The sequence below is a fragment of the Mixophyes fleayi genome, chromosome 9 (genome assembly GCF_038048845.1).
Source record: "Mixophyes fleayi isolate aMixFle1 chromosome 9, aMixFle1.hap1, whole genome shotgun sequence".
NCBI classification, from domain to species: Eukaryota; Metazoa; Chordata; class Amphibia; order Anura; family Limnodynastidae; genus Mixophyes; species Mixophyes fleayi.
Window position 1 is genome coordinate 43157659 of NC_134410.1, and position 12576 is coordinate 43170234.

The 12576-nt window shown below is 38.2% G+C and overlaps 1 protein-coding gene across 5 annotated transcripts in view; it reads left to right on the forward strand.

The window, feature by feature from the left end:
• The window catches only part of AFF2 (ALF transcription elongation factor 2), a 422546-nt gene that overhangs the window by 263978 nt on the left and 145992 nt on the right, over window positions 1-12576 (forward strand). For 4 of the 5 annotated variants that reach the window (XM_075187324.1, XM_075187326.1, XM_075187328.1 and 1 more), the window contains 3 exons: window positions 1532-1618; window positions 3325-3361; window positions 4817-4868. In XM_075187324.1, the coding sequence (XP_075043425.1) occupies window positions 1532-1618; window positions 3325-3361; window positions 4817-4868 (176 nt within the window). The remainder of the gene's footprint in view (window positions 1-1531; window positions 1619-3324; window positions 3362-4816; window positions 4869-12576) is intronic. The other variant, XM_075187329.1, reaches the window with a different exon arrangement.

Sequence of the window (12576 nt, forward strand, 5' to 3'; positions counted from 1 at the left end):
TAGAGAACTAGTGACGGAGGCATGAGCCACAGGGGGTTCAGCCCACAAATCATATACATTGAACAAAAAATTGTGTCAGTAGGTTCTTATATATGTATTGGTTATTTATATGTGAGAAACCCATATATTGTGTACCACAAATTAAATTGAGATTCCCTGATTGGCCAAAATTTGATGAATTGTGGAGCCATTCCTCTTCCTTTAGTAGTCACATAAATGCAGCCAAGCCACGTTAGTTATTCTTTTATATATATATATATATATATATATTAGATGATGTTGTGCAAATCTGACAATGTCTATATATTACCCTATCAAAAGAAAATACAAAAATGACACTAAAATGAAAGGACATTTTGTACATGTCTGGAAGTACCATAAATAACTTCTTCTGAGTTTAGAGTCATATTAAACATCCATTAATAGAATTTTGAAGTAATCAATAGTGCTCAATGAAGATGGACAAGAGCACTTGAATCGGATACTCCAGACAGTTCAGTGAAATCCACAGTATAACGCTGCAGCTATATTGTTTATAGTTGTTCACACACAGGAAAACTGGTTCAGGTCACCAACCTGGCAAGGTCAGGTCACGCAATAAATGCTGATCTTTCCGGGAGGTTTTTTGTGTCAGTGCTTGTGCGAGTTGATTATATCCTGGCTTTACAGTAAACAAATTAAGTAAATGCAGAGATATCTGATGTGCTGTGGTTTCTTTGAAGATCCATTTTCCATTTTAATTGGGAAGTACGGGGAAAACATTAATCATTTAACATGAAATGGTCATAATGGCTTAAAATAATTCTCTGGGGAAATAAAGGTTTGTGTTGAAGGTATCGTCTCTCCTCGCTAAGAACTATTTGTGTTTGTCTGCTAGAGTTCAGCAAAAACTCCTAAATGTTACAGGGATGGTGGCCATCCAATTAACATAACATTGATGAGCATTAAGTAGATTTATATTATAGAGGACATGAGGCTCTGGACTGTGGGTGTGCAGTCTGTAGGTCGAGATGCCAAGTGGGGTCCTAGAATCTGTATTAATGGTCACTAGAATATCATTCTTGGACTTTGTCATTAAGGAGAACAAAGCAGAAAAAGTGGTAAATTTGCTCCTGGACAAACCATGTTACAATAGATTATTATTTCACACATAAGGAAAATACTGGCTGCTTTTTCATGCAACACACAAATACTTGATAGCTTTGTTTTTACACTGAAATTTAAAGTTGATCTAGGACATGCTCTAGTCCAACTATAAATCTGTCCCCATATTTTAAATTCACCTCCCCCTCCAATGCAACATGATTTTGCCCAGGTGCAAAGTTACTCCTTTTTTATGCTTTGCTCTCCTTAATGACTCGGACCTTCTATTGGGAATCTCCTATTTTGAAGTCATATTATAATGACAGACTGATATTTGGGCTCCCATCTTAAAAATAAAATCTTTATCTGCACTGTTCTAGACTACAGGATTTCAGATGTATTTTTCAAACTCACCTCCTTTACTAAAGCTTGTTTTCTTGCCCAATAGGAAATGACCCATTCATGGCCCCCTCCTCTGACTGCAATCCACACCCCATGTAAAGCTGAGCAGTCAAAGTTTTCAATTCCCAGCAAGGTAAGCTCATATCATTAGATATAAGATACAGTGAACTAACTTCCCCTTACCACAGGCTCCTATATATTACTCCTATGCTCCATGTACTTCGACCTGTTTGTCCCAGGACTCTGCATGTTCTTTAATACAGTTTTAAAGCTTTAAATGGAGGCAGGGGGTTTGGGGGGGGGGGTGTAAGGTGGAGTTATCCTTTAACTCAATTTTGTTCAAGATTTGAGGGCCAGTGGTAATGCATATTGTGTTTTACTTAAGTTTTATTTTATTAATAAGTATCCCTCAGACCCATATGCAAGTACCCATTAATCAATGACATAAGAAGTGGGGAGAAGGCATTGAATTCTACATTGGAGATTAGTATTACTATACTCTACACATAGAGGACATCACCAAATGCATTGTCAGGCTAGAGCTTCATCATGAAGCACCAAACAAGTCTCATTAAAGGTTTAGGTGTAGACCACATCTCTGCCATCCTTCAGCAGAGAAACACGTTTCTAAGCCAATCTAAGCAATGTAATAACATTACTTACATACACAAAAGTGACACATGTAATAAATATGTCCCAATGTCCTCACTCATGATTTATTTAAGGGAAAAAATAAGGATAAACTTAGCAGTATTTTAGGAGCAAAATTGAAAAGTGTATTCACTAGAAAGGGGCGATGTTATAGGGATAGAGTGTCAGACGTTGATTTGACTTTCACAGTTTTGCTGGGGTGGGGGTGGGCGGGGGTTGGGGCGGTACAGAATCATGGTATTTTGCTGTGCTCCTCAGCTGCGTTTGTAAATGATCACCATCAATTGTAGATTGAAGCCAATTGTAATTGGAGACACTTTCAAAAGCAAATTTCATCCCAATTCACAAATTTAGCTGAAATTTCGTGGAATAACGGTAAACAGAATTTCTGGTGTTTCAGAGAACTATTTTCCCATCTACCCTCTCAACCACATTGACAGTATATGTGAGGAGAATGGGAGTAACATTAATATAAAGCTTCAGATCTGTGTGTGGTTCTGCAAATAGTTTCTTAAGGTCCAAGACAGTATTTTTGTACATTGTTTCTTCTTCATTCCACACCATTTATAACACAAAGTACACAAAAGTGTATTAAAATGTATTAATTCCATTGCATGTTACCCGCTCTGTAATGGTTTTTGGTCTGTATAAACAAGTCCAGATTTGTGTAATTGTTCATAAGCATATTTGTGCCTTTTATAATGTAATCTACACAACAGGATAAAAATAACTCGTTACTATTACACTGACCTATCCATCTTGCATAAAAAAATCTAATAATGTTTACTTTACAATTCTGTCCTATACAATTAGTTGACCTAGTCTTTTAGCAATATAAGGGAATATTAGAGATGATATTACACTGTATATATTTTTACTGTTAAACGCAGACAAAATGTACAAAATTATATAATCAAAACACCAATAAAATTGAATCAAATCTGTATAATGTTGAAATTTGTGGAAAATAATGTATTTTCTAAAATGTTAAATAATAATGTCCTTTTGCATCTTGGCTATTTATCCTTATCATTTAATCCCCTCTCCATTCTTATGAATTTTAGATAAGGTTAAACATGTGATTGATAGAGGGAGATAATACGCAAGCCTCTAGCTATGTGACCTAAATCTTTATATCTAGATGATATGTGGATTACTGTTTTGATTTATTTATGTTTATTTTTACAGGACTCTCAACATCTGACCTCAGGATACAGCATACAAAGTATGTCTTTTGTTCACCTAGATAATCATATTGTACTGGCTTACAATTCAATTTGCACTACAAGATGTTGTTTTATTAGTACAAAGTAGAATACAGTGTTACTCATTCCTATCAGTTAAATAAAAACTGAGTAGTGTAATTTTGTTTAGTACTTCCTAATACTGTCATTCTTTTTTTTATTTTGTACATTATTACAACAATACGACTGATCTGACTTCTTGGTAAAATATAGGAGGGGGGGTGTATGAAAACTAACGCACAGGAAAAGGGTGTGGCTACAGCAGCAAATCGGATTTCATATAGTTTTTTAAAAGGCACTACAACAATGACAAGATCTAATTATTTGCTATGGCAAATGGCACTTTTTTTTGCTTTTGACATTTAAATAAATGTTTCCCACTGTATTTTTTCCACTGATATTTTTATTGAGCCACTTTGCTTGGCTTCTACCAAGGTGTTAATGCTAGATAGACTAAACTCTAAAAATAGAGGCCGATTGTTTTTTTTCCTCTCCTGTAGTCACCTGTTTCTCCTCCCACAGTTCTTTGTTCACTCTTATTTATGTGAGATAACCCTCTTAAAACTTGGGAGTGTGGCCTAGCTGGAAGGGATATTATTTTTTTTACTGGCTAACAGTTAGGCTAGGTACACAACGAATAATTTTCCAGCTGACCTGTTATCTCAAACGATTGTACCTGCGACTGAAAGTCCGATCAGTCTGACGATTCATGCATGCACACAGACACGATTTACTTTCAGATATGTGCTCTTCATCTGGTCCTCTAGTCTTTAGAGAATGACAGCACAATATTCATTCATTCATTCATTCATTCACTCATTCATTATTGTCACACTGATTAAAACCGCCTTTTTTACAGCTATTCACATGTCCTAACTAATTTTGTTAGCTTCTATGACTCTGAAACGAAACATTCTGTCTCAGAACGAACAAATGAATTATTCCTTCTACAGCACTCTCTACATTTATTCACCGTGACATTCATCGCTAGCATCGAGCTGAAAAGAAGCCCGGCTCTGTAAACTCTATGGAGATCGTGAGCATGAGTGCATAGACACCATATGATCGGTCGGTGGTTGGTCGGAAAATATTAAACAGTACGACCGACCAAATGAAACGATGATCGGCACTTTGGGACGACTTTAGATCATCGTGTCACTATACACACTCACATGATATCTGACCAAACGGTCGGATGACGGCTGATTGGAGGTTTTCCGTGCAATTATCTGGCCAGTGTGTACCTAGCCTTAGTGGTGTGGCCAAGTCAGTAGGTTCAAATGTTATAGAGAGCAGACAAAGGGAGGGTAATCACAAACTCCTGGGTTTACTCATAGACTGAATAGATGGGTGGTATAAAACTATGTCTAGCATATATTTTCCTCTGTACTAGGCACAATTACCATATACATGTATAACATTTATGTTTTTTCTAGAACGATGTGAAGTCACTAACAAACCCGCAGTGAAATCCATCCCACAAAAGTCGTAAGTTATCTTATTATTATGCTAATGTCTCTGTTTTCAGTTGTTCTTGTGTGCTTTTTACTTGATATTGATTGTTTGTGAAATACAAAACATGTTTAAGTTTCCAAGTATTTTATGAATGCAATTTGAAATAGAACTTTTTCCAGGGAAAGAAAGTAATAATCCTATCTAGTCCTAGAATCACAGAATGCTTTGGGCATAAGGTTGTCGTTCCCCACACTGCCCCCTCCTCATTACATTTTTTAGCTGACCTCGTTGTAGCTATATGAAGCAACACTTACGGGGGGAATTCAATTCCCGCCGAATTAGCGCTTTAAATGTATTACCGTTTTAAATGTATTACCGTTGTTACAGTAATTTTAATCCGGCATTCTGCTGGGTTAAAAAAGCCGGCATTGAAACTTCCGTAATAACGGTAATTAAGCGCATTACTACCGTAATAATGGTAATAATGTGCAGGCTGCGCTACTTTTACCAGTAAAGCGGGCAATTGAATTCCCCCCTTAGTGTTCATATATGTGTATATGACAACATCATTGAAATGAAGCAATTAATTTGTTTAAAGTCTCTGAATATCTGGTTTAAAGTTAAGGGTTTTTATACCTGGACTAGCGTATAACAGTATAATAGCAATATACTCAGTGCTGATCATTATGTGCAGAACTCTGTAGAGCACAGGGTCAGCCTGATTAACAGCTGCTTATCCCTCTTTTGAGTCTTTCTGGGTTCCACTTTCTATGAGCTCCCCTGGCTTACTCTTATGTACTTTACTGTACATTTTAGTACTTTGTGTTGTCACTGTGTAGTATATTATCATAAGGAGAAAAAGCAGCCCAGGGAATGACGGCTCTTGGGAACTTCTTCAAATGAAGAAATTATGCAGCAGTTAGCAGCAGAATCCTGTGTTCTCCAGAGTTCCAAACATCACTGTCAGAACTCGTATATCATAAAAGTTGAGCATTGCTAGAGCTGGGAGAGGGAATTCAGTGGAGAATATTTTCATATATATTGTTCTGCTACCAAAATTGGGGGGTGCTTTTTAGCTAGGAAATGGGCATAGCTTATTGGCAAATGCCAGAGCACAAAAAATAATAATTAAAAAGCTAAGTAATGGCTGTGGGGAAAAAATGGTGTTTGTCTTACTTCAGGTCAGACCTGGCGTAGAACAGGTACAAAGTGTCACTGCAGTGTTTATACAGAGTATTTTGCCAATGCAGTTTTAAGTGTTCTGTTTTTAGCCCAATTTTTTTTATCACCCATTTTTATAAATGTACATCAGTGTGTTTCGTATGTTGGCTATTAGAACCCAGATTCTCAGCAGTCTGTGATTAGACTTATATGCAGGACATGACACCAGTATCGTAGGGACGTTAGAGTCGATGGAGTGTTTTTTTAGCTTCGAAGGTGTGCAAGATCTGTATAGGAACCCCCGATAAACGTCTCTTTATCCACTACTCTCCTACTCTATCATATTGCTTTTGCATCTACCTGAAGGCTGTATACATTTAACAGTGCTGATTCTTTCAACGTAACTTCACTGTTTTTCTTTCTTCCACAAAGACACTATCCTAGCCAAGGATTTGATCAGTACAAATTGTAAAGCGAGTGCTTTCTTCTGTCACCTTTCTGCCCCTGCGTTCTCGTAATCCTCTTCTCAATATCCTCACCTGCTGAACTCTGCTAATTCCTTTGATATACTTATCGAGGCAGCTGAGGCTTTAAAGCTACACTAATCGTGAGCACAATAGTTGTGTCAATGTGATAAATATAGCAGCAGGAGATTTAAATACTGTATAATCCATCTACATGCAATAAAACATATAGGGCCTGATTCATTAAGGAAAGGAAAGCAAAAAAAAAAGAGTAAATTTGCACCTTGGTAAAACCATGTTGCATTGGTGAGGGAGGTAAATTTAAAATGTGAGGACAGGTTTATAGTTGGGGTAGTGTATGTCCTAGATCAACTGTAAATGTCAGTGTAAAAATAAAGCTATTGAGTATTAATGTGCTACATGGAAAAACAGCCAGTATTCAACGTATGTACAAAATAATGGACTAATTTGCACCCCTTGCATTGTTACATGGTTTGTCCCGGAGAAAACGTACTCATTTTTTAACTTCCTTTCCTTAATGACTCAGACCCATAATGATCCGTTCGTCAAATACACATGTATGAAATTCAAAGTCTCTTGTTCAATGTGTTTGTAAATATAAGCACGGTTCTTGTATTCCAGTTTTGCTAGTTACACTAGACATATTTATAAGAGAACTGTCATTAAAATATACTAGTTTCATTAATGTGCGGACAGATTAAACATGAAACATGTATGATATATCACAGCACTATCAGATTTCTGGTCTCATAACCCGTCTTCTTATAATGGCTGATGATGGATTTCACACGTGAAAGATCCCAGTAACAATGAACTGACCTTTATTAGCTAGGAAATGATGATCTGTTGCAGAGCAGTCTCACAGAAAGGAAAATATATACTGATTCAGTCACGGTGCACGTGTAAATCAAACAGAATCCCAAGCACAGCGTTACCACTGAAAGAATAACAGATAAATCTGAGTAGGAAACATCCACAGAGAAATGATGATGATGACGGTGGAGATAAATTTGCTGAATAGAAAGTTTGGCTGAGGAATGGCTTTCTCAGCCTTACAATACTTAAATGTCATTTCACCAACAAGTTTGCTACACTAGCATATAATTAAAATATATTGTGACAATCTTGCAGGTGCTGTTGGAAATGGATTGGGGAAAAAAACATACTGTAGTTTTGTAGTGCACTGTCATATCTTCATTTAAATCACGCTTTGCTTCTCAGAGCTTCGTGATTGGTTAACTAGTTGTTTGCTCTTGTGGTCATTATTTCAAGCTACAATTATTGAAAAATTTTAAAAACAGCTTGTCCATTGGCTTAGTGATGATATGTTCATCTTTGTTTGATATGCTCTGCTAAAACATTTAAAGATGATCTTTAATCTTCCCTAAACAATAGCTTTTGTAGAGCGCCTCCTCTGGCTAGAAGATGTAAGTCACACATTTGTTGTGGAAACTGGACTACTTCCAAAATATTGAACCCCAAAATGTAAATTGATTGCATGTGGGTGATGTTTCTCACTAGATGGATCACCCAATTGGGCAAATAGTGTAGCCCAACCAGCAGGTGTGTAGTATTATGTCAGTGCAGCTGAATAAGGGGCTCAGCTCATTGAAGAATTGTTGAATGGATAAGTTAAACATAGTGGGCCTGAGTCATTATGGAGAGCAAAGCATAAAAAAGGAGTAACATTTGCACCTGGGCAAAACCATGTTGCATTGGAGGGGGAGGTAAATTTAAAATGTGGGGCCAGATTTATAGCTGGGGTAGGGCATGTTCTAGATCAACTTTAAATTTCAGTGTAATAATAAAGCTAGTTATAAAGTATTTTTGTGCTAGATAAAAAAACAGCCAGAATTTAACTTATGTGCAAAATAATAAACTAATTTGCACCCCTTGCATTGTAACATGATTCGTCCCAGAGAACATTTACTCCTTTTTTGCCTTAATGACTCAGGGCCAGAGTATATAAATCTATAGTATAACATTGTGCATGGGTCCCTTAGGTGAGAATCATTACAATTATACATGCATACCATGCGATGGTGATACCTGAGTTATGTTGTTACCCTTATTTCATTTGATGTATTCATCTCATCATTTATAGCCCATAACCCCAAGAATGTGAATAGCGTCATAGCAGGCCATGCAGTTGCTGTGGACCCAGCAGTAGCAGTGTAAAATCATCACAAGGATCTCCTCTGTTTAGCTCATGGCTACATATTGAATTAATTAGGCACCACTGATTTATTTGATAAAGTAGCTGAGGGTTGTGTATCACTCTAGAATCAACCATGATGGGGTGTAAAGGACCTTTCAAAATGTATATTGTTGCCGGTCACATATTCTAATTATATATTGTTATAATAGTAATTATATGCAATGCTATGCACTAGGAATACACAGAATGGTGTCTACATACTTAGGTTCATATAAGTGGACCCTACCCACCATAGCCTATGCCAAGGGTTGGATTAACCATAGGGCTAACTGGGCTACAGCCCAGGGGCCTCGGGCATCCAGGGGGCCCTTGAAAGTGCTCAGCAGCAGTATTGATCGGTCGGGGGTGGGGGCGCCCCCAGCGCAATCAATGCTGCTGAGCACTTTCACTGCGGTCCTTCCCCGTCGCGCTGTAGTCTCCTTTCTGAGGAGATCTCATGAGTCTCACTCTCACGAGATCTCCTCAGTAAAGAGCGTACAGCGCGCCGGGGAAGGAGGCAATGCCAGGAGAAGGAGGTAAGTGCCTTGGGGGCGGCTCGGCTCACCGGGGGGGCCCTCACGGGGGAATGGAGGCCCCCTTAGTCCAGGGGCCTCCATTCACTAAATCCGGCCCTGCCTATGCCAGGCGGTTTCAGCTGTGTCTTATCTGCAAGCTATTCATCACAGGGAGTAGAAACACAGATTGATGTGCTTAAATGTACTAAATGTCTGTATGATAGTGTATTGACAAACCAAAATGTATGTGACTTCCATCTTTTCACTACACAGAGAATGGACTGCAGACCTTGGCTACAACTTCTGAGTTTTTGAGAAAATGTTACAATTGAGCCAAGTACATCTATCAGCTTATTCCCAATACATTTATAGATGCATATACTGCAACCTCCATGTACTTAACTCTTCCACCAAAAAAGGAGCTAATGTGAGAATAGGATGTACTACATCAAGAGTAGAGTTTCTGGTTATTGGTGAAGATGTTGTGAAGGTCATTCAGAGACAGGACATTTGTGAAATCTGGAACAAAGAAATTATGCTATAACTCGCAAAAGCATTTTAGATGTTTGTCTTCTTTGTCTACACCTTATTGGAAGATGATAGTATCTGATTATTCACGATGGGTTACAGCACCTGTTTTTTTGTGTCCAGACTTCATAAATGCTACCCATTGATTGATAGTAACAGTGGTGACACTACCATGGGTGCCGGTCCCCACGGCACTCCCCAAGGCCCATCTCTGCTCTAGAAAGAGCTGAGTCCTCTTCTGAGTGGCACAAGCACAGTGGGTACATGCGCTGGTACGCGCACGCTCAGAAGAGGCCCCTCTTTTCAGAGTAGAAATGGGGTACAGGACAATGCAGCGGCATCGCTTGGCCCTACCCGTTTTTTTTCTATGGGGCCCAGCAATGCTCTTTTCCCATCTTGGATAGCGGGGTTACCTGTTTGATTATATGGAAGTAATAAGTGAGTTCAGCTGTCCTAATTGGGTCAGTATGGTAATTATCACATGTAAATAAAACAGAAGAGATGTAAGGGTATTTTATTTTATTTTTTGGTTAAATTACAAATATCTATTTACATAGTTTATGTTCTCAATGGTTGACAATTATTCTGCACATATTCTGGTTACCATAGACACTCTATCTGTCTGTTTGTTTTCGAACCTAGTCAAACAGTCATTGATGGATGATTGAACATGCTTGTTGACATACAAACAGATCATCTTAGCCCATTTGGTAGATTTTGTTGCTGGTTATTACAGTGATCCCCTTACTTTAAAACTTCACTGCACAGAATCGCATCCAATTTAAGCTGCCTGATTTCTTTTAAATGTTAATTTTCACATAGTCTGTGAAGCGTGAGCCGATCATTATGCTAACTAGCGACTGTTTCTTAACCTTATGATGTTCCCAAGACACTTCTCTGGCACTTTTAGTGAAGTCCTGAATGTAAAAGGTCCATGCATACACATACAAATTATGCTAAGTGAGAAGTGACATTTTATTAGAACTTTTCAAAACGGTATTTCATTCAAAAAGGCTGAGACCCCTGTGAAATCTTAAGGAGATTTTACTGAAGTGGTTTCAAGAAATCAACACCTATGATTAGTCAAAGGCTCCTTTTCAGACTAATACATTATATTTATTAAGTGATAGATTCTATGTTTTACTTGCAATTGAAGCATTATTTTAAAACAGTATCTAAATACATCCAACAATAATACTTCATTGTCTTTCAACTGTCTTTTTGGAGGAAATAAAATACTGATTTGTGTAGATAACATGCCAGGTCCTTCCAATGTATACAGATAGAGTTACTTGCTTGTGGGATTGGTGAGCTCCAGCGTTTACCTGAAAGACAATAAAGGGACAGAGTACCTTGTATTAGCCCCGGCCACTTACGTAATACTCTTACGTAATACTCGGCACCAGTGGCAGAAGTACCATTGGGGTAGCAGGTACGGTGCACCGGGGCCCATGGGGCCCTGTTACCTCCTCCACGCTTCCCTGCACCGGGTGCCCACAGCTCGCTAGTTCCGCCTCCGAGCGGTATTTTATGGTTGGCAATAGGTATTTGATCTCTCTGTTTGTTTCAAACAAAGGTGCTTTGCTCGTATATTTAAATACTGCATTTATGGTAGTATCCACTATATATTATTCCAGATTGTAGTTTGTTGCTGTATAGTAAGTTGTGCCTTTTATTTTTACTGCCCTGCAATCAGAAAAAAATCCATAACTGTAAGTGCTCATCCTTAGCATCCCAATTTGCCCAGAAGCCTTATACCTTACCTTAGTCCTTTCTTTCCTAGCCTGTGTTTGTTGTTTTTTTCTGTTAATAAAGAACTCTTTGTGATTATTTATTTTAGAGCATTATGAATGATACCAGGGCTGGCTTTAGCATGGCTGACAAGTTGGTAGCCTACATGACTGATATTACTCTTAACGCACATAAAACATTATAGTCTCTATCACGTGACACAATTTTGCTAGGACTGGTCACAAGATAATGTTTTTTTTTGCCATATTTTGTAATTAAATTCAATTTTAAAATATACTTTGACTTTTTTACACAACACATTACATAGCATATTATATAAACATATTTTGAGGATGTTTTCAGATTGAACACTGTAGATGAGCAGGATTAAGCTTTCCATAGATGAAATATAACTCAAATATCATACTCAAATTTCTGTAGCAGGACTATATATCCACTATCTCTGGATCCCAGATACAGTATTTAGAAAAAAAAAAATGGATATCACGATTTCATGATTTTTACATATATTGGGGGAGCGCATGCTTGAGATTTACGGAGTTAGATCCATTAACAGTTCTCCCCAGCCATGAGGCCTGAGATTCACTATTCTCTATAGCTGGAGAGGTCAAGCACAGATGTTACTTAAACCACTTACTCCAGTAATCAGACACCCCCTGATCATGTCTGAGGAGCAAAAATCCTCCAGGGAGCTTACCCAAAATTTCAGAAAGAAGCCTCCAACTGTTTCCTCCTGGAGCTAAGTGGAGGTGGAATGCTGGGAGAAGACTTCTATATAATCACCCGCAAAGTGTTGCTCTCTCTCCTAAGGGAGATGAGAAAGAGCCATTCTGCAGTCCGCCTAGAAGTTCAGAAGGCCATAGACGAAAGTCTAAATTGACTTCCGTAGGCCATAGGCGAAAGGACCAACCAAATTGAAATGAAATGGAGGTCGTCACTTCCTACTAGCCAATGGTGAAATCAGGACATAGAGTATAGAGTCACAATCTTTTCAGCAGATGGGTGTGACAGATGAAAAGTACGGGCAGCACAGTGGCGTAGTGGTTAGCACTTCTGTCTTACAGCACTGGGGTCATGAATTTCAATTCCCGACCATGACATTA